This window comes from Sphaeramia orbicularis, chromosome 21, assembly GCF_902148855.1.
Source record: "Sphaeramia orbicularis chromosome 21, fSphaOr1.1, whole genome shotgun sequence".
In the NCBI taxonomy this organism is placed as follows: domain Eukaryota; kingdom Metazoa; phylum Chordata; class Actinopteri; order Kurtiformes; family Apogonidae; genus Sphaeramia; species Sphaeramia orbicularis.
In genome coordinates this window covers 35,346,732-35,365,509 of record NC_043977.1, presented here as the reverse complement: position 1 = coordinate 35,365,509, position 18,778 = coordinate 35,346,732, and the positions used below count along the sequence as shown (strand labels likewise).

Sequence of the window (18,778 nt, the reverse complement as noted above, 5' to 3'; positions counted from 1 at the left end):
AAACTTTTCATGTCACTAAACATATTAACAGCGAAAAATGATCCCAAAGAATCTGCTTGTTGTTCGGTTAATTATTTAATTCTTTCCACGCCAAGTGCAGGGGACCGGAGCCGCGCATCAGAGGCCCGTCGGTGCGTCCCAGTGGCTCCGTGAAGCCTGCGCCTCGGCACACACACACACACACATAGACATACACACACATTCACCACGACTAGGATCCATCTGTGGCCGACTCATTTCTCTCATTAATATTATCTTCATTAAGCTGGATAAAAATAACACCCTATATGAAGCCTGCACAAACACAACCAGGGAGAGGGAATTGACGAGACTCCTTCATAATAACCTCGATATAGCTTCAAAGGTCTGCTATTTTTAATTGGACCTGTTATAAGTCGAATATGAATTATAACACGCCGAGCAAAGTTATTATTGATCCAAGAAGCGAAGCGTCAAATTACCTCCAAAAATCATTTTTACGCAGGCGCATATAACATAAATGAGCCACGTTTTCATCAATCGATACAGAAATATAACCACGAACTATAAATAATCACACAAACTACTCAGGCGGGTTTGGAGTGCTACCATAACGCACGGACGCACGGATGGACGGACGGACGGCAGCCCGGGCCCTTACCGTCCCCCCCTTGCGCGTAAATATCATCCAAACGGCCACAAGAAGACACAAACAATAAATATATCAGTAAATCCGTAGAGCCGTGATACAACAGCTACGCACATTTATCCTATTTTGACAGTGCGTTTGGATGAGGATGATGGCTTTATCTTTCTTGGCTGTGCGTATATATATAAATATGTGCCAAAACCTGATATTAAAAACCCCAAACTGTCCAAAAAGTGTCTCTGGTACCGCGGATACAGGGTGGATAGAGGCTGCTTTAGGATTTTTCCAAACCATTATGTGTCTGTGAGGAACTCGGCGTACAAGCGACCGAGGAAACTGTTGTAATTTTTAACAATATCTGACCTTAAACAAGTCTAACAATTCACCACGGCGTTGTCTGATGTAAAAGCGCAGTGTCAATAAAGATAAATTGCACGTCACGTCATATAACTTTGGGAGCTCTTTGTTTTAGTTATGCATGCTGAATTGTTACGTCTGATATTATGCGTTAAGCGGTGGTATTTTACGCGTAAAAGCCATGCGCGTTGAGCATGCCTACATTAAACTGCTCGATTTTTCAACGGAGTCTGGCACGAAAATCGGAGAGATTTGAGGTTGTACGGGCGCTTCAGGGACGGAACGGAGCTGTACTTACTTGGTATTTGTTGTGTTCCAGTAGATGGACTCCAGGATGAGCGCCCGGGACAAGTCCAGTTTGAAGGCAATAAACAAAACTCCAAAATAATATCTCCACATCGAGTCCCCCATGGTTAGTCTACGCGCCTCCGGGTGCACAATCCGTCTGAAAATAGCCAAATATGTCCACACACACCCAAAAAAAACAAAATAAACAAAAATAAAAAAAATTAAAAAAAAAAAAAAACGCACGCAAAATAGAGGACAAGCGCTCCAATGTCTTCACCTTATATCCCGATCCGGAGTGGATACGCACGGACCACAAACCCAGACACGGACTAGAGCATCTCCAGATGAGAGACCTGCTCCAAAAACCAAAGGCGCACGGCTGTAGTTCATTCAACGGACAGTGCGTGGATAATTCTCCCCCTGTTCAGAGCGCAGAGTAATACATCCCTTCAGAGAGGAAAAAAAAAGTGTCGGTGTCCACTGTGGAGATGTAAATCAATACAAATATAAATCCCCTTTGCGTTATAGTCCAGCAATGCCAGCAAAAATCCAAAGCAGCATCAGCAGAGAAAAGGACAGAGGTGGCTGGTTGGTGGTGGAATGGTGAGATATTCCCCCTTTCAGCTGGTGCTGGTAGTGGTAGTGGTGGTAGTGGTGGTGGTGGTGGAGGTGGTGAGCAACACACTGTGGGTGACAGTAGCAGAAAAATGAAGAGGGCGAAACAATGAGGTCGGATGGTCAAAAATAAGAAAATGATCAAACATGAGAATGAAAGAAATCAAACGAGCTGGAATGGAAGTTCTCATACTAGAGGTCCCCAAAACTACTGCTGCTGCTGCGGCTCAACAATCCTGCAGATCCGTCCCAGAACGCCCCGCACACACACAGCAGAGGGATGATGCCTCAGCGCTGCTCCGAAACCTGGATGGAAAGTAACTGCAAGTGACCGCGACTGGGAATATTTGGTAGAGCTGGTTTTGCACCGACTCCGCCCATCGAGGTTGCTGATTGGTCCCCTGGCGTTGAAGTCTACTGTCAGTCAAAGGAAGGCAACTGGTTCGGTACGGTTTACTAGTGCGCGAGCGAAAACGGAGAATTTACAACAGAAACCCGCTTTTTTTTTTTTTTTTTTTTTTTTAACAATAAGGCGGTTAAAGTAGAGTTCAACTTGTCATGTGTGAACATTTATTACAAAAATAATAATAATAAACCACTCAAATAAATCCACACTGATGCCACTACATTTAAAAAACAACAATATGAGTCAATTAGATCTAAAATATAACATCAAGTGAACGCAACATATCTGCAAATTAAATGTGCTTTTAAGTTCTCTCGTGTTTAGACTTTACGTCCTGAAAACATTTGCTCCCATAAGACTCATAGCCTACATACATACATACACACACACACACATACACAGGACTCCATCGAACCACAGAGCTGCACCTTTAACTGCACTAAAGGTTTTTCATAAGGCAAGAGCGCCCACTAGCGGAAATTTTAGGAAGGGAAAAGCTGAGGACAGTGAAAAACAATCGATTTTTGTTTAAACTTACACGTAAACGCAGCTTTAAAATACAAGTTATCATATATAGACTGTAATTAATCATTCAGAGTAAATAAATTCGATTATTTTGCATATTATCCAATTAACACCGACGCATAATAAAAGGAGAATATCTATTTTTTTTTAAGTTCCTTTTTTGCATTAATACATGATCACAGTTGACCTTTATCATAAATCAAACAGCACACATTCACACTATAAACACACACTTTTAGTCAATGGTCTCTAATTGGAAAAAGCTCACCACACACTTCCACTTGTGATCGCTCTGTGGTTTGGAAGGTGCGAATGTTTGACACGTTTTAACGACTTAATTCGATCAGGTCGTTTTGTGAAGGCAGCAGTCTGTTTGCTTTGCTGATAATCACATTGATATAACACAGGGTTCATAATGGAAGAGTCCGATCCACGCTACAGCCGTGGAATAAACACGGGAATGGCACTTTTTTGGGTGTGGATTGGAGATTAATTGAATTCGAGGAAAGGTTAAAAGAAAAGTTACTGTGTTTTAATTAGATTAAAGAGAGGGACAAATGCAGTTGTGTTCTTTTTTGGCCAAGTACTTGGAGTTTGTGACATAAAAAGGTGTTAACATTTGATTTTGTTAGAAGTAGTACAAAAGTATATGAATCACAGTAATATTACTTAAATAGGCCTGTAACTAAATATTACTAAATATAGGTTACTAAAAGTAAAAGTGCAGAAATTAGATATGATTTCATTACATTAGTAATGATGAATGAATGAATGTGTTCATCTTAAACGGTGCAGCTCATTTAAAAACTGTAAGAACTGCTAGAAAAGTTCACTTATAATAGACCACAACGTTGATTTTTTATGTTGTATGTTTATGCATTAAAAATATACATGTATAAAGTGACTATTAATAAATAATTTTTTTAAAAAAATAGTGAGGAAGCAGGAATTACTCTTAACTAGTATTTCCTTTTGTTCCACCCATGATGAGTGTTTGTAAAATATGTTTCTTGGGAGAAAAAAATAAACATGCTATCAAATCCTTATTGCCCTTAAAACCTGCATTTAATAGAGGAAGTGTCGAGTTTCTTCCTTTTTTCATACCCTTCCTTCCTGCCTCTGCGGGGCTGAAAACAAGTCCTGAAGCCGTGGGTCAGTCAGTCCACGGTGGAGCGTCTCTGTCCTGAAGATCCGGATGACAAAAGACAACGGAAACACACACACTCTCACACACACATACATGTATAAATACATGGTTGTGTGTCTGTGAGCTTCACAAAAGCAGTTTGGATTATTTTTGTGTTTCTGATGATGATACAAGATGTAGTAAATGAGAGGGGAAGTTTGAATTAATTATTTGAATGCAAAATAGTGTAAAAAGTATTATCACACAACAATTATTAAATGATAATGATGAGTATATTTAGTATAGAAATAATACTGATTATAATAGTGTCCTATTTTTGGCGTAAAAAGCAAAGTTTTCCAAGAAATGTAATCCCTATAAAGTCTAAAACTGCTTAAGTTGTGAAAAGCTTTACCAACTCGAATCCGTCTTTGTTTTAATGACACATTTGGCTGACAGGCTGGCAAAAGCAGCAGCAGAAACAGCAGCAGCGGCAGTAGTGCCGATCCTAGTCCACGGGCCGTGGAGCTCCGTGTTTATCCAGCGGTGGAGCGGTGCGCCACGGCCCGGGCACTGCGTCCTGAGGAGCGGCAGAGCGCACCGCGGGACTTCAGCCTGTAGTCAGCGATAAACTACAGGCAAAAGTGCGCAGATCCGTCACCAAAGTGCTTCAAAATAACACCAGAAAGTATTTAACATAAGTAAATCGTGCGTGTCTGTTGTACTGATGTTCAGGTTGAGCTGAGTTGAAGTACTTCATGTTCTATTGAAGACTTAAATCTGCAAAGACGCACCACATTCTACCTAAATGATCTATTCCATGACAAATAACTACAAGACAAATGCCCACAATTTGTAGTATGGCTTTATTCCAATGGGGGAACTATATGAAGCATGCAAATAGTGCAGATGTCTATACGTGTAATCAGTATTCAGTTGTTAAGCAACAGTAATCCAAATAGTTATGTCACTAACATTATTGATACAGGATCTGAATTAATGGACAGTTCAATTTAACATGTAAATGCAAATACAGATTTTTCTTACATGGGACTTTAACATATTTTTTAAGTTTATAACTCGTCGAGGTGAATATTTTACATATGAATCCTCAGGCGATGGGACTTTTAAGTTAACATGTAACATTTTTCCTTAGTAGCTATGTATATGTCTGCATACAGAGGTGATGGGATATCATAGGTACTGTTTTTACATTTCCTTACTAACAATGCATATAGTTGTTACTTTTGTTGCTGATAAAGTATTATGAAATAAAGTTGTGGGCATTTGTCTTGTGGGCATTTGTCTATGCATCTAAATGATCAGTATGTGAAGTTTACAGGAGCTCAGGAAAAGCTGTGACAGTTTATCCAAGAATATTAAACCCTATGAATGAGCACATTAATAAAGGGGAAACAATGCAGATATTTGTGAAGTTTTCACTGTGCAGAAATTGGATGATTACTGTGAAAAAGTAGTAAATGTGTCATAAATACAGTACAGTTTAAATATATTAAAACTAAATACACGTAAAGTTGATTAGATTTTTACACACGATTAATCGGTTTTTCAATCCCAGAACACCAGTTTTCTGGAACATCTTCATGTGCAGGTGGAAGTCACTTTCTCACTAGTCATGTGTCTCTTAAATGTGGAGTTTAAATATATTAAAAACTAAATACAGTTAAAGTTGATTGGATTTTTACGCACGATTAATCGGTTGTTAAATCACAGAACAATCATCTGGGATATCTTCTTGTGCAGGTGGAAGTCACTTTCCCACTCGTCATGTGTCTCTTGAACGTCTCATGAAATGTTGAGTTCAGGGAGGTTCAGTGCACACGGCTACGGCTGCTCAACCCAGTCGTTTGCACTGATTCTTCCCTTTTTTTTTTTTTTTTTTTTTTTTTTTTTGCTGGATATAAAGCTGTGGGCCCACACCCGGAGCTGCCAGCTCATTAGGCAGTGTGTTATTACAGGGGTTTCTTTAACGGGACGTTGATGCATTGGTCCTGCACGCCTCAAGGGGACAAAATGGATCACTGTGTGCAATAACCCGCTGACAAAAACCCCAAGACGGTGCCAGTAATGCCATTAAAATTTGTCATTGACCAGGTCAACCCACTACGTGTTTAAAGAGACTGTGAGAAGTGACTTACATTTAATTTAAAGCCACTCCAAATGGCAAGAATAATGAATCCAGGAGTCCAATTTTCTGCTAAAAACCTACATATTAAACCAAGTTCAACAGGTTTACTCCACACGTTTTTTTTTTTTTTTCTGTATAAATGTAGTAAATAAATGCTCACACAAAACACAAATAGAGGCATTCAATGGATTTATTGAACTGTTCAGTCCCTTGACAACTGGGGGGAAATTACACGACGAACTCAAGATTCCCACAACATAAGAAAAAGTCATTATACAGACTTGAGGTCAGCCTTGTCATTCGCAACACACACGCACACACACATACACACACACTGTGACACTCGCACACATCCACACAGCTGACCTCAAGCCACATCTTACCTGGACTTGTCCATCCTCTACGAATCATGAAGTGAGACGCCTTGCCAAGTTAATTTACTACAACAAAGCTCAGGGACAGAACACGCACTGTATGCTGGGATGTTTCGTTTTTTGTTTGTACAATGCACCGTTATTTTTTTTTTTTTCCCCCAGTCGAACAAAAATCAAGCATTACTTTTTGTTTTCTAATCCTCCGAGTTTGAGGAGTGGGAGTCAGCACATCACAGCAAGGCTAATAACATGACATCATACAGGAAATGTCCCCTCTCTCTTCCACTACCCACAGACAACCCGCCCCCCCCCCCCCCCCCCTTTATTACAGACAGACAGACATGTATCCTGTTGTAGGTTGGTGGTTCTGTCATGGGCAGTTTGGGAGTCGGGGACTGAGTTCACCTGCGCTGCGACGACTTTGCATACGAGTTAAAAAAGAAGTAGAAATAAGCTTCATCTGGAGGAGAAAACATGTGGAAGGTAAAAGACGTGAAGCTTTCAGCCGGACGGGATGTGAAGTGTGCTTTTAAAGGCTGATTTGTTACCGCTGCATCAGCCGCTTTAGGACTCTTACTTTAAAAAAAAAAAAAAAAAAAAAAAAAAGAAAACAGGAAAACCACAGGCCAACTCCCAAGCTGCACATGAACAGTAAGCTGGACTAAACAGAGTCACACATATTCTTCTACATCAGGGACTGGATTGTAGTTTGCTGTTAAGAGCATGGGCGTACAGTTTGTCGCTGTTACACCAGAGTTAAGACTTAAACGGGGCGAAAAGGACAAGTTAGAGCATTCTACATCAAAAGTTCAAGTTCCCTAAAAGTGAAAATAAAACTGAGGAGGAAAAAGCACAAACAGGAGTCATCTGTGCGGTGAGGGGTGGGGGGGGTGAGGAGGGCCGGAAGGAGCAGCCAGGTCCTTCAGTGGGGGTGGAGGGTGGGCACGAAGAGCTGCTTCCTCTTCAACGCTGAGAAGGGACGAGCGAGTCAACACATCGGGTCGCGTCCCCGTTTCCTCAGCCTTCCTTCAGCACTTCCAAAACGAAGCGAGCGTTCCACAGATGAGGAGGGAGGGTAGAATGATGATGAGGAGGGAGAGCTGGGTGGGAGGGGGGAGGGGAGGTGTGTGTGGGGAGGGGATGAAGGCAGGGCGCGACATGTGGATGAAAGTGGGGAGCAGTGTCTCATTCTGTGGCCTTGAGTGAGAAGGAGAGCTTGGGCCTGGACTTGCCCTTGCCGAGGATCATTTTCTGCTCCTCCTTCTGCTGCCGCTGCCGGTCCTGCTCCAGCTTCATGCGCTCCTCGTGAATCTTTCTCTGCTCCTCCACAATACGCAACTGCTCCTCAGCCTGTCGGACGTGATGGAGAGCAAACGGAGAGGCGGCAGGTCAGACAAGGACGGACAGACTGAAATATTCAACTTCACTCTGAGCGCAAATTTGAATGCCAGACGGTTCGACAGATTCTACAGTGGTGGACAAAAGTTTCGGGACGCCCCATGTGTTTGTGATCTATAGCATTAAGAATCACTATTAAGTCACTGAACTGATCTGTTCCATCGAAGAGAAAAATGGATATTTCAGCCTCATAACAAAACATATCCAGGCATGATAATGATGAAAGTGCAAGAATTTAGTTTTGCTATTTTTTTGTTGTTACAGGGTTCCTACAGGTTTCTACCAGTCATATTTAAGACTTTTTAAGACTACTTAGAACAGACTTTAATGCCTATTTCACAGCCATACTGGCAAAAATTCATGACTCCTAGAATTTAGGAAAATGTCTTTATTCCCACCGTTCCCAGTCATTTTTTACTGGGGGCTGCAAAGTTAGCGATAATTGGTTCTGAATTTTAAAATAAATTGTCGGGAGGAACTGAGTAGATTAACGTTACTTTCTCTGCAGCTTGGACACATTTAACCACAATACAGCGAACAAGTTTATAGCAACATAACTTTAGACCTTTTAAAGACTTTAAGGTATTAAATGCAGATTTGTAAATTCAAGACTTTTAAAACTTTTTAAGACCCCGCGGAAACCCTGTTTTAACAATAAACAAAACAAATAATTTGCATTTCTTTGCTTCCGTCCCCTTTTGAAACACAAACAAGATTGATCCACAAACACTGCATGATATTTGAGTTTGTGTAAAATTGTAAGGGTGGGTGAAAACTTTTTTCCACTACTGTTTGTGACAATTCATTCACAAATCAAACCATCTCAAGTGGTTAATCTCTAAGAAGCAGCTGAAAAAACAAACTATTTAAATAAAATGTTACTAGATTTTTCCCCAACATACTTAAAAGCGAGACCACAATTGACACATTTTAAGATTTAGAGTACATATTAGTGGGTTTTAGAGTTTATTGACTCACTGAAATACAATAAAGTGTTTTGGAAATGTGGCATTTCACTGTTTGATTACTAAAGAATTGATAGATTTATATGACAAAGGCAGCATCCAATACCGAAAGATAATTGAGAATAGGCAAGTTCTCTTTGGCCTGTTGGACATTTGAATAAACCAGACAGACAGACAGATGGACAACAGGTCACACAAGGACAGACGGGAACATCTTTGAAGCCCACAAATTGTTGGCATTTTCTTACTCCACTCTTTACAGAGTCTGGTTCTCTGTTTACTTCACTCTCAGCTTGTCCAAATCAGGCTTGAATCAAATAAACACCGCTTTACAAATTAGTCAGACTTAAGCTTACATAGCCAACAGGGGAAGAAAAAAAACCCACTGGATCGCTAACCACGGCTGATAACTATCAATTCGAAGCCACTCAACAGAAGTGGTTACATGCCAAAAGTCTATTAAGTTATTTGGTCATGTTGTGGTGTGGCAAAATCCTCGAGGTCTCAATCAGTAAGAGGACACAGATTTGTGATCAAAGACACGTAAGTAACATTAAAAGCGCATAAAGCAGACATGATGCGAGTCGGATCTATACTCCCTCGTCTGCATTCAGAGCTGGCGAATTGGAACAGACTATGAATCACAGGATGGGAACGGGACCCAGTTTTTTTAAACTTTTTTTTGGGGGGGGATGGGGTGGGGCTAAGCTATAAATATGACAGAAATGAGAAGTGATTAATGAGCAAAGAACTATGTTTTTATGTTGTTAAATTACATCAACACACTAGGTTTTTTGAAACTCTGACAACCTTGAATTTCAGTGTTTAGTTACAAGAAGATTAATGGTCTATGTCATGTTGTATATCAGGGTTTCTGCAGGTGTCATCAAGTTAAATGAAAAACTTTTAAATGCCATTATGGATGCAATTTAAGATGTACTTCACATCCATACAGGCAATGAAGTGCAAAGGAGAGTTTAAGGGTTTTTTTTTTAAGGTGCAACAGGCTTCAAGTGTCTAATTTTCAGCCCAGTTTCACCAAATACTGTGTTCTAGGACCAGATCTTATTGAACTTGCACTTCAATGAAAGTAACAGAAACCATTTTAACTCATTACTTAGAAGCAGCCATTTCTATAGACTATTGATTATCCAGTAAGTGTGTTATTAAGATTTTATTAAATACGAAGTGAACACAGCATTATAAAGGAAAAGTTGTAATTGTTATTTAAGACCTGTCACCATCACATTCAAGACAGTTTGAGGCCCAAAGTTCAGATTATTGGATTTTACAGTTTTCAAGGGCCTGCAGTAACCCTGTAATATGTTTTCAAGATTTCAACAACCTTGCATTTCAGTGTTGGTTACAAGAGGATTGATGGTCAAAATTATGGTTTTATATGATCAAGGCAGCATGCAAAAACTATAAATTGAAGGTTATAAATTTGACAGAAATTGGAAAAAAAAGGATCCAAAGAGAGGCACAGAAAAAGGAGCAGAGCAGGGCGTACCAGTTTGGCCTGAGCTTCGGCGATCTTGCGGTTATTCTCCTCCAGGATTTTTTCCAGCTCCTCCCGCTTCGATTTTTCTTCCTCCTAGATGGGTGACACGGTGCCATGTTAGCGCACGAACAGGCCACAAAGCACTTTATACATACACACACTCACCCTCTAATTGTCATACACTCATACGCGCGCACACATACAAAACTCACTCATTATACCACAGAGAAGTTTGTTTAGCCTCTCGCACATGACCACACTGTGGCATTCTTCGCAGTCAGCCTCAATTGTTTTAAAAATACATAGTGGGGGCACAAAGCATAAATAAACAAACTGCAGGGGAGAAATGAACCCTCTGTCTTTTTTCCCTTCCCTCTACTGCTGTTAATACCCTACAAAAAAAATGAAAAGCTAAGCCACACCTCACTGCATTACTGTGAAGGACAATAAAATTTTAACAAAGAAGTTCAAAAAAGGGGGAAACCCACTCATCACACTCAGATAAAGAAGACAGATATAAATGACAGACAGTACATTCTAGAAGAAAATACATATGCTGTATTTAACATCATTATAAGCAGAGAAAAAAAGGATACAAATAAAGGAGGGAATAGTTTTGGCTCACCGATGCACGTATACCTACGCATTTTCCTTGCCTGTGTACCTACACAACTGGTGAAATCATTCGGCATTAAACGGATGAATATTTACTGTCTCGTCCGGACTGTGTGGCCCCTGCAGAGACAGAGAAGCGCTCCTGGGGTGGGTGGGTGGGTAGGTAGGTAGGTAGGTATGGGGGGACTCTGCCGTACGCCATACCGCGCCCGCGGCATTCCTCTTTATAACTCTGATCTCTGTACTGCTTAGCTTGTGCCTGCAGCCACAGCTCGCACTCATTAGTTTTTGGGGTTTTTCCTTGTCTTTACAGTCAAAGAGTGAAGGAGAGTACAGTACAAAAGTAGTGGTGTCTGTGTGTGTTCGAGGAGGACCGCACCACGGTACACTTACAGTACAGGACACATGTCACGGGGTGAGCTGAAAGGCTGCAGGCCAGCTCGGGTCAAGTGCTAGTTAGGAAGGTGGGTGAGTTGTGTTTTCAAAGTAAAAACAACAGATTTACAAATAACAATGTAAAACTTAGCAGCAGCCCTATAGGAGAACAAGTCATGAGTACACAACACAGTACATTTGGTTTGTTTCTAAAGTGAATAAAATAATAAATAGTAGAAAATCAACAGATAAAAGGAGACAGTTAACTTTGTCCAACAGGAAACAGGAATGTAGTGGTTCCAGAGCAGATGCCATCAAATAAAACACTCTCAAAACTGTTAAAGAGAAAGTGGGGGTGGGGTAAAGAAAACCTGTATGGGACAAGCTGTCTGTAAATGAATCGACATTTCTGCAGAGAAAATGTAACTGAAAACTTCAAGAGGCCAATGCGTTTAAATCCACCTATGTAAAGGTTGGCATTTGGTAACAGAATAGCCTTTCTGATTCTACCGGTCTGTCTATAAACAGGGCTGAGATTCAGAGATTTAAGAAAAGCAGGATGGTAAGCGACAGAGCATAAGGCAGGGGGGAATGGTCATATAAAGAGGTGCGTTCGGACTACATTTCTCACCCTATTAGTGCCAAGCCACTGGCTGCTCCCAGTACAAGTCAGGGTCACTAGGCTTTAGCTGGCCCTCTCATTCACAATGCATTATTACTGTAGTGTAAACAAACCCCCTTCTCATTATGATGCCTGGAAAAGGGGGTACAGGGTTTATCAGAGAGCTGTTTACATTTACAGACTTAAAAAAAGGAAGAAATTGGGATCTATATACATTAAGTCAGGGTAAGTTAGTCTTAGAGGTTTAACTAACTGCTGGGAATGAAAAACTAATGTCAGGTCGATTTAGTTTATAATTGTACAAATGCTAGTGATGGACAGGGTGTGTGACTTTAAAAATATGTATTAAATACTGTTTATTACAAACATTAAAAAATGCTTCTAAGAATGAAAGCAAAAGATAAAACTGAACCAGGGGGAAAACTATGAAAAACAATCAAAGTCTGCCAGTTTTTGCTAACCCTGCCATGGCAAAATTCTCATCCAAATATTTCCCCAGAATGCAACCATTAAAATACCGCCTTCAATTACCTGGCAGTTACTTGCTCTCTTTATAACCCAAATTGTTACTTTGCTCCAGGAAGCCTCCTGCTTTTAAAGACCCAATTTCCAATATTCATTGCTACTTAGTACAATACCAGGAAGTGGATACAAGTTTTTAGGGGTAGAAATGAAGTAGAAGGAAAGCCGACTAAATCCACGCTAACTTAACTTTTTTGGATTTTGGTTCATTTGGCAGCTCCATGCTCACATGTTCTGACACATGCTCTTTACAGTTCAATTGATACAACACCAAACCACTATTTATATTCACAACAGATTTAGATTAATGATGTTGAATATGTGTGATTATAATTATTCTCCAGATTCATGGTTTAGTTCATACCCCATTTTGTTTATCTGTTTTGAAATGGGGTGAATCTGGGTTTTATTAAATGAACTAAATACAATACTAGGAAGGTACATTAACCTCATAAATGACCATTTAAATTAAGTAACAACACAAAATTCATGCATTTTTAAAGATTCTCAGACTTACTCTATGATCAGGTGTACTGTACGAGGCAAACATATACAGCTTGTACGGACTTTTCCTCATTTACCTCCTTGTTAATGAATAAATGTGTTTTGATACATTAGTGAGGTAATGAGCCTCCATCGTTGGGATGGAACCATGACACTGAAGACAGCAGCTGCTCAAAACCATGGACATTTGTATTGCAGATCGAGTCTTGGTTTCAGAATTGTAACAGTCCTAATGAGAAATGATGATTCATTTTTACAGCATTAATTCCTACTTATGATAATAGAGTAAGAAACACCTGATCAGCCACTTGAACAACCCTGCACACTTCACGCACCTGAGGAGTGTGTTTTCAGAGCAGATAAATGCATATAACAATCATATACAGTATCTCCACTTCCAGGTGTTGCATCTCCCCTCCCTGTTCTGAGACTTGTACCATGGCTGGGTTACATTATGAAAAGTAAACAGAGAGGAGTTGGAGGTCCCTCAATCTCCACCGTCCCCTTATGTCCCATAGAGAGGCACCAGTCAAAGTGGATGATGTGGACAGAAGGGTAAGGGGTCGGGGAGGTAAGTAGGGAGGGAGGGGCTGCGTTCCAAACGACCGAGCGTTACCTCTCTGGCCTTCTGCGCCGCCAACTCGGCCTGCCGCTGCCTCTCCAGCTCCTCCAGCAGCTGCCGTTCCATGATGCGCTTTGCCTCCTCAACACGCCGGAGCACCTCTCGCTCAATCTCATCCTTCCGCTTCTCCAGCTCCTCCTCCACCCGCTTCGCCACCAGCTCCTCGACTCGCCGGGCCGTCTCCTCCTCGATCAGCTTCTCCTCGATCTCCTGCTGACGACTAAGAGAGAAGGAAAAAAATGATAGGAGAAAAAGAGCAGTAATATAGTAAGCTGCTTATTACAACACTTGACAAGGAAGAAATGGAGATATGGTGGGTCTGTTGTCGTTTGTCCACCAGCATGGTATCACTTATGTTCTTAAATGGAGCTGTCTTCATATCCATTTACACAGTGCACTCTCAGCAGGGTCAACCACAGGGCCATAATAATGTGGGTCACTGCGGTCACTCCCCACAGAGTGGAAGAGCTCACAGTTGGGCCCTGTGCAAAAAGGCCCAAGAAAGCTTTGTCCTCATGACCAGCAGGATGGCTCAGTGTCTGTGGTCACATAGGAATCCATGCACAAAGTTGTTATTTTTTTTAATTTACTCTTATGGAATAGATGAACAACATTTATCAGCGACTGTTCATCGTAAGCAATATCAAGGGAAGCCAATTGGGAGTGCGGCTTTTCCACAATAAGCTCATTCAGTAGTGTTTGAGTGGAGGCAATATACAGAATAGTGACATCCATACACTCTGACTGACTGAGCAGGCTTTTTGGTAATATAAACTGAAGAGAAGTTCTTTATTAAGATGTCCTTGCAGTAAGTGTATTATGGTAATGTAACAAATAACAAAATTATTAAATGCTTGAAACAAATATTTGAATTCCAATTTTTTTTTAAATCACTACACTCATTGTGCTTGTAAATTTCTCATCCTAACTCTTAGTTAAACATGCACTGAAGATGACTTGTGTGTGCATTTCTGAAGTTGTTCTTAACGCTGGAGTCTGTTTTGTGCTAGGAACTGGTCATGTGTTGATATTAACCAGCTCCACTTCTAAACAAATGACTGTCTCAGTTGCCTACATCTATGATAACAGCCAAAACACATATTTTAAACCCATTTTGAGGTTTCAGTTCAGCTTTTCCATGAAAATCTTGATACTGACCCCAGAGTTCTTCGATGCCTCCTTTCTGTTTTTCAACTGCTGTAACAGTGTGCAAAACTAAACCCTGTTGGCGGGCAAATGCAGTCAGCACAACTTAACCTCTAAACCAAACTTTTCATGAGCATGAACACATAAAACTCAAGTAAACCTCTGCAGGAAAACACATTTCATCAATTTTCTTTGCACCGCTTCTTAATGGACATTTTTCAAGATATGTGCATGAAACTCTGATTAGGCCATCTGTTGTTCAATAGGCCCTTTGTAATGTTTTCCTTTACGATATGTTGCCATGTTTGTGTACTCCTGCTTTTGTCCTTATTTTCATTTGACACTGAAGAGTCCAATTTATCATCCTGTTCTTTGCAATCATTGCACTAAAATCGGTTTATGTGTTAAGACAGCACTAATCCAAGCCAAGCACTGACAAAATGGTTCATCCTGTTAAAATACCCTTTGAATAGAGCATTTTGTATAAATGCGTTCCAAACAGGATACCATTTAAAGCTGGGAGGTGTGCTGTCACATTGCGCTTGTCACAACACACAACCTCCTCTCCATGGATCTGATTACATGCAGTCAGCCACTAGGAAACCAGAGAGTCAAGTCCTCCTTTATCTATCAAATCACTCTGGCTTGATATTTACATTTGTATGCTTGGTAAAGTGGCCCTGTGGCTATTAACGTAGAAATAAAAAAGAGACACTCAGGAGGCCAGGTGTGGGACAGTGGTTCAGATCTCAGGTGTCTGTGCGCCTCCAGCTATCGCACAGCACTCGACAATAGCACCTTCGCTGTCTGACAGACAGGAGCTGCCAGCGGATAGTAAGAATAGAATGTGCAGGTGGCACTTAAGCGTTTTAAGACAAAGAAGTGACAGCGCAGGGCTAATATCAGCAGAATCTTACTGGTCCTGGTTTTCTTGGACACTGAACTGTCAATTTTAGGAAAGGAACACTGTCAGAATATCAAAATTAACTAGCAGAGGATTAGCAGTACATTTGGTGTACAATATTATTGCTCTTTCGTACAGCACTGTGATCAGTACTCTTGAAAAAAAGTTTACTTACATGTTTAAAATCATAACAGCATAGTACCCAAGGGTTTTGTTCAGAAATCTGTCATGTTTACACCAACTTAACTGCTACAAAAGCTGCCATTTGAGCTACAAAAGTGCTATTTAAGATATTTCTATTCTGTTTATTTCCTTCAGCATGCATTTTCCTGACTCTATAAAAAAGAAATGTTTTTAGTTAGCCTAATGGATGACTTGATAGATTATTCATATACCATAAAATCACATGTATTGATTAACCTACTGACTGCCTGACACTACTGACACACTGTGTCTGCTCAAGCTTCATACATTATCTAAAGAATTACTTTGATAAAATTAAAACAATAGAACGGTAAAATTAACACTATCTGACAGTAACTCCGATAACAAGTCATGATTTGAAATCCTGATAACACCACGATAATTAAATCCTATTGACAATTAAGTAGCCATGAGCTCAATGTCATAACTTTAGGAGCAATTAAATTTAATCTGTTGCTGACAACAGAAAATTGCATCCTAGACTAAAATTGTTATATATATGGTGCTATCAAGTTGACAGTTTGAGTTGGCCCCTGTGGTGCAGCTGACAGAGATAATAACTGTCCCTGAGCAGGCCTGGCCCTGCAGAGCCTAGCTAACATTAGCAAAGTAGCTAGCGTTAGCCCGCTAACAGCGAGAAGCTAACGTTATCCTACTAGTGAATGGAGCTAACTAGCCTAGCATGTTAGCTTGCTACATACTGCAGCTCCATCTGGGTAAGGTTATGTAATATTACTCATGGATGTTTATACTCACATTTTCCTTTGTCTTTCCATTTCTGCCTTTCTTTCCTCTTCTTCTTTCCTCTGCTTCTCATCCAGGGCATTTCTCTTGCTCAGCGTCCGACCGAAGATGTCGATGCGCTCTGGCGGCGAGGCTGCTCTGTCTCTCCGGGATGAAGCTGTAGTGGACCGAGAACGTGAACGAGACTCTCTACGCCGACTCCTTTTCCCTTCCCGGGATTTGGACCGCTTCTTAGACCGCTCCCTGTCTCTGGACCGTGATCGAGACCGACTTCGTTTCTTGCTGTGCTTGCTGCTTTTGGAGTGTTTTGACCGGGACGAGCTGCGGCTCCGTGAGCGGCCCATACTGACTGCCTCCGCTATTCGAGCGTTTACACCAAACTACTGTGTCTTATATCTAGTATGTGCACAGAATCTGAACTTTGCTGCTGCCTGCTGCCTTTTAAAGTCGTTATTCTCAATAATTGACCAAATCCGATCCTCTCAGTTGTTGTATTTTGCAGAAATAGTCATTGAAAAGTGGTTGTTATTTTGCCCTACTAACTCGTTACGAAGAAAGATGGCGGTTTGCCGACACTTGTAGTTTCCCATCATGCACCGCGGTTTGCTTTTTTTTTTTTTTTTTTTACCAAACTACTTAAATCTTCACCATACTGTCTATGACTCGATTAATTTTCCTGATTTTTTCCTTCAGTCTCTCTATTTCCTATTAACTTTTAAAAACTGAAGTAATAGTTTGCCCAGAAGATGCCTATTATCTCCTGAATTATATCTTGAATATTTATATAGCTTATAAAATCAGTGTTTGGAGTAATGAACTACATCTATTCCCAAATTAAACTAGTAATTCAATTATTTTGGAGTAGCTTGGTGACAGTTTCATATTTTTAAAAAGTACTTTTTGCTATTTTTCTGTGAATTACACTACTATAACCATTTAAACTACTCAACCTGTGTCCTCCAGCTCATGTCAGCATTTAACTCTATTTAATTTCTATATGAATATGTTCACTTCTAAATGAGCGTGTATCCTCTTTGTTATTTTCTTAACTGCTGGAAATTGTTTTTTAATTAAAATTGTTTATAAAGTCATTTCAATAAATGATTTCGCTCCTAAAACTTTTAGAGAGCAGGTGACATGAGGCTGTGTTTTCATTAGAGCATAAACTTGCTCTGTCGCCAAGCACAATTGTGTTTATTTTTGTGTGATAATTTTCGCTAAATTTCCAAATGTCCCTGGGGGAGATATCAGGAGGCAAAGTGAATATAAAGCAGATGATTAACCTCCTCACAGATAACAAAGTGTAGTCCTGTTCAGCTCATTACATCCCTCTTTAGTCTCTTCTTGGTTTTTTATGCAGGGATTTAAGTTTAACTGAGTGTGAGGCCAAACAACACTTGGCCTTTGGGGTATAAAAGTTATATAGGCCCATGAAATATCAGTTGAGTGTTTAAGTTTTGCATTGCTGTTTGGATGTGACTACTTCAATCTTGCAAAAAATAAAATTGTGTTTCTCTGTTTTTCTTTTGCAGGTGGACTTTAGTCTAACAATAAAACCAAGGGCTTTTGACAAGCGTTTTAAATTGACTGAAACATTAAAAATGTGACTGTGCACACAAATTCATAAGTGTTGTTTTCATATTCTCTTAAACCCCCCACGTCTTGTTTGGCACTGGCTGCCACTGCTCATGTGTTGTATAAACAAGAGATTCTGTTCTAACAAGTAAAAACATTGACCTATTTTAAGACCCTTGTCCATCCCCAACGGTACAAGTTGGAAACTGTATTAGCTGTCAAGACTGTGCAATTAGCTTCTTAAAACCCTGGCAAGTCAGATAACAGACCCATTTTAAGAAGTAGAAAGTGGAACATTTTTTCTTTCTGGTCTTCGGTCATATTTGGCAGTAGTTTTTAATGGTTTGTGAGCTAAACGTGGACAATTTTGCAATTCTCTGCTGAGGTGCACATATGTTTTTATTGCATATAACATCTACGTCACCTATGCCTCCATCCATTACCTGTCTGTCTTCCTGTAAATTAATTCCATTAAAGGTATTTTGAGGAGTTTTGTCTTTTTCTAATGGAGCATCAATTCCTATTGTTATTGGATGAGTGTCATGCTACTGTTACACTGTAATTTCCCAGTTTGGGATAAATAAAGTACATCTATCTATCTATCTATCTATCT

At 40.2% G+C, this 18,778-nt stretch overlaps 2 protein-coding genes across 3 annotated transcripts in view; both read right to left on the bottom strand.

The window, feature by feature from the left end:
- Nucleotides 1-2,200, bottom strand: part of efnb2a (ephrin-B2a) — a 41,482-nt gene extending 39,282 nt beyond the window's left edge. The window contains exons 1-2 of one of the 2 annotated variants that reach the window (XM_030125355.1): nucleotides 2,082-2,200; nucleotides 1,284-1,957 (exon numbers count right to left, since the gene is read on the bottom strand). In XM_030125355.1, the coding sequence (XP_029981215.1) occupies nucleotides 1,284-1,396 (113 nt within the window). In that variant the 5' untranslated portion in view covers nucleotides 1,397-1,957; nucleotides 2,082-2,200. Of the gene's footprint in view, nucleotides 1-1,283 lie in introns of both variants that reach the window. The other variant, XM_030125354.1, reaches the window with a different exon arrangement.
- A 4,066-nt stretch (nucleotides 2,201-6,266) lies between these two features.
- On the bottom strand, nucleotides 6,267-17,172 carry arglu1a (arginine and glutamate rich 1a). Its single transcript, XM_030125356.1, has 4 exons — nucleotides 16,603-17,172; nucleotides 13,587-13,812; nucleotides 10,342-10,425; nucleotides 6,267-7,818 (listed from the first exon to the last, which is right to left on the bottom strand). The coding sequence occupies exons 1-4, from the start codon at nucleotides 16,932-16,934 to the stop codon at nucleotides 7,654-7,656; spliced, it is 807 nt and encodes a 268-aa protein (XP_029981216.1). The 5' UTR covers nucleotides 16,935-17,172; the 3' UTR covers nucleotides 6,267-7,653.
- Nucleotides 17,173-18,778: the final 1,606 nt, after the last annotated feature.

Excerpts from the sequence above, each read along its gene's own strand:
- arglu1a (XM_030125356.1), bottom strand. The coding sequence starts at position 16,934 with ATGGGCCGCTCACGGAGCCGCAGCTCGTCCCGGTCAAAACACTCCAAA. Across the intron at positions 13,813-16,602 it reads ATGGAAAGACAAAGGAAAAT|TCGTCAGCAGGAGATCGAGG; the intron begins GTGAGTATAAAC and ends CTTCTCTCTTAG. Across the intron at positions 7,819-10,341 it reads CCGAAGCTCAGGCCAAACTG|GCTGAGGAGCAGTTGCGTAT; the intron begins GTACGCCCTGCT and ends CACGTCCGACAG.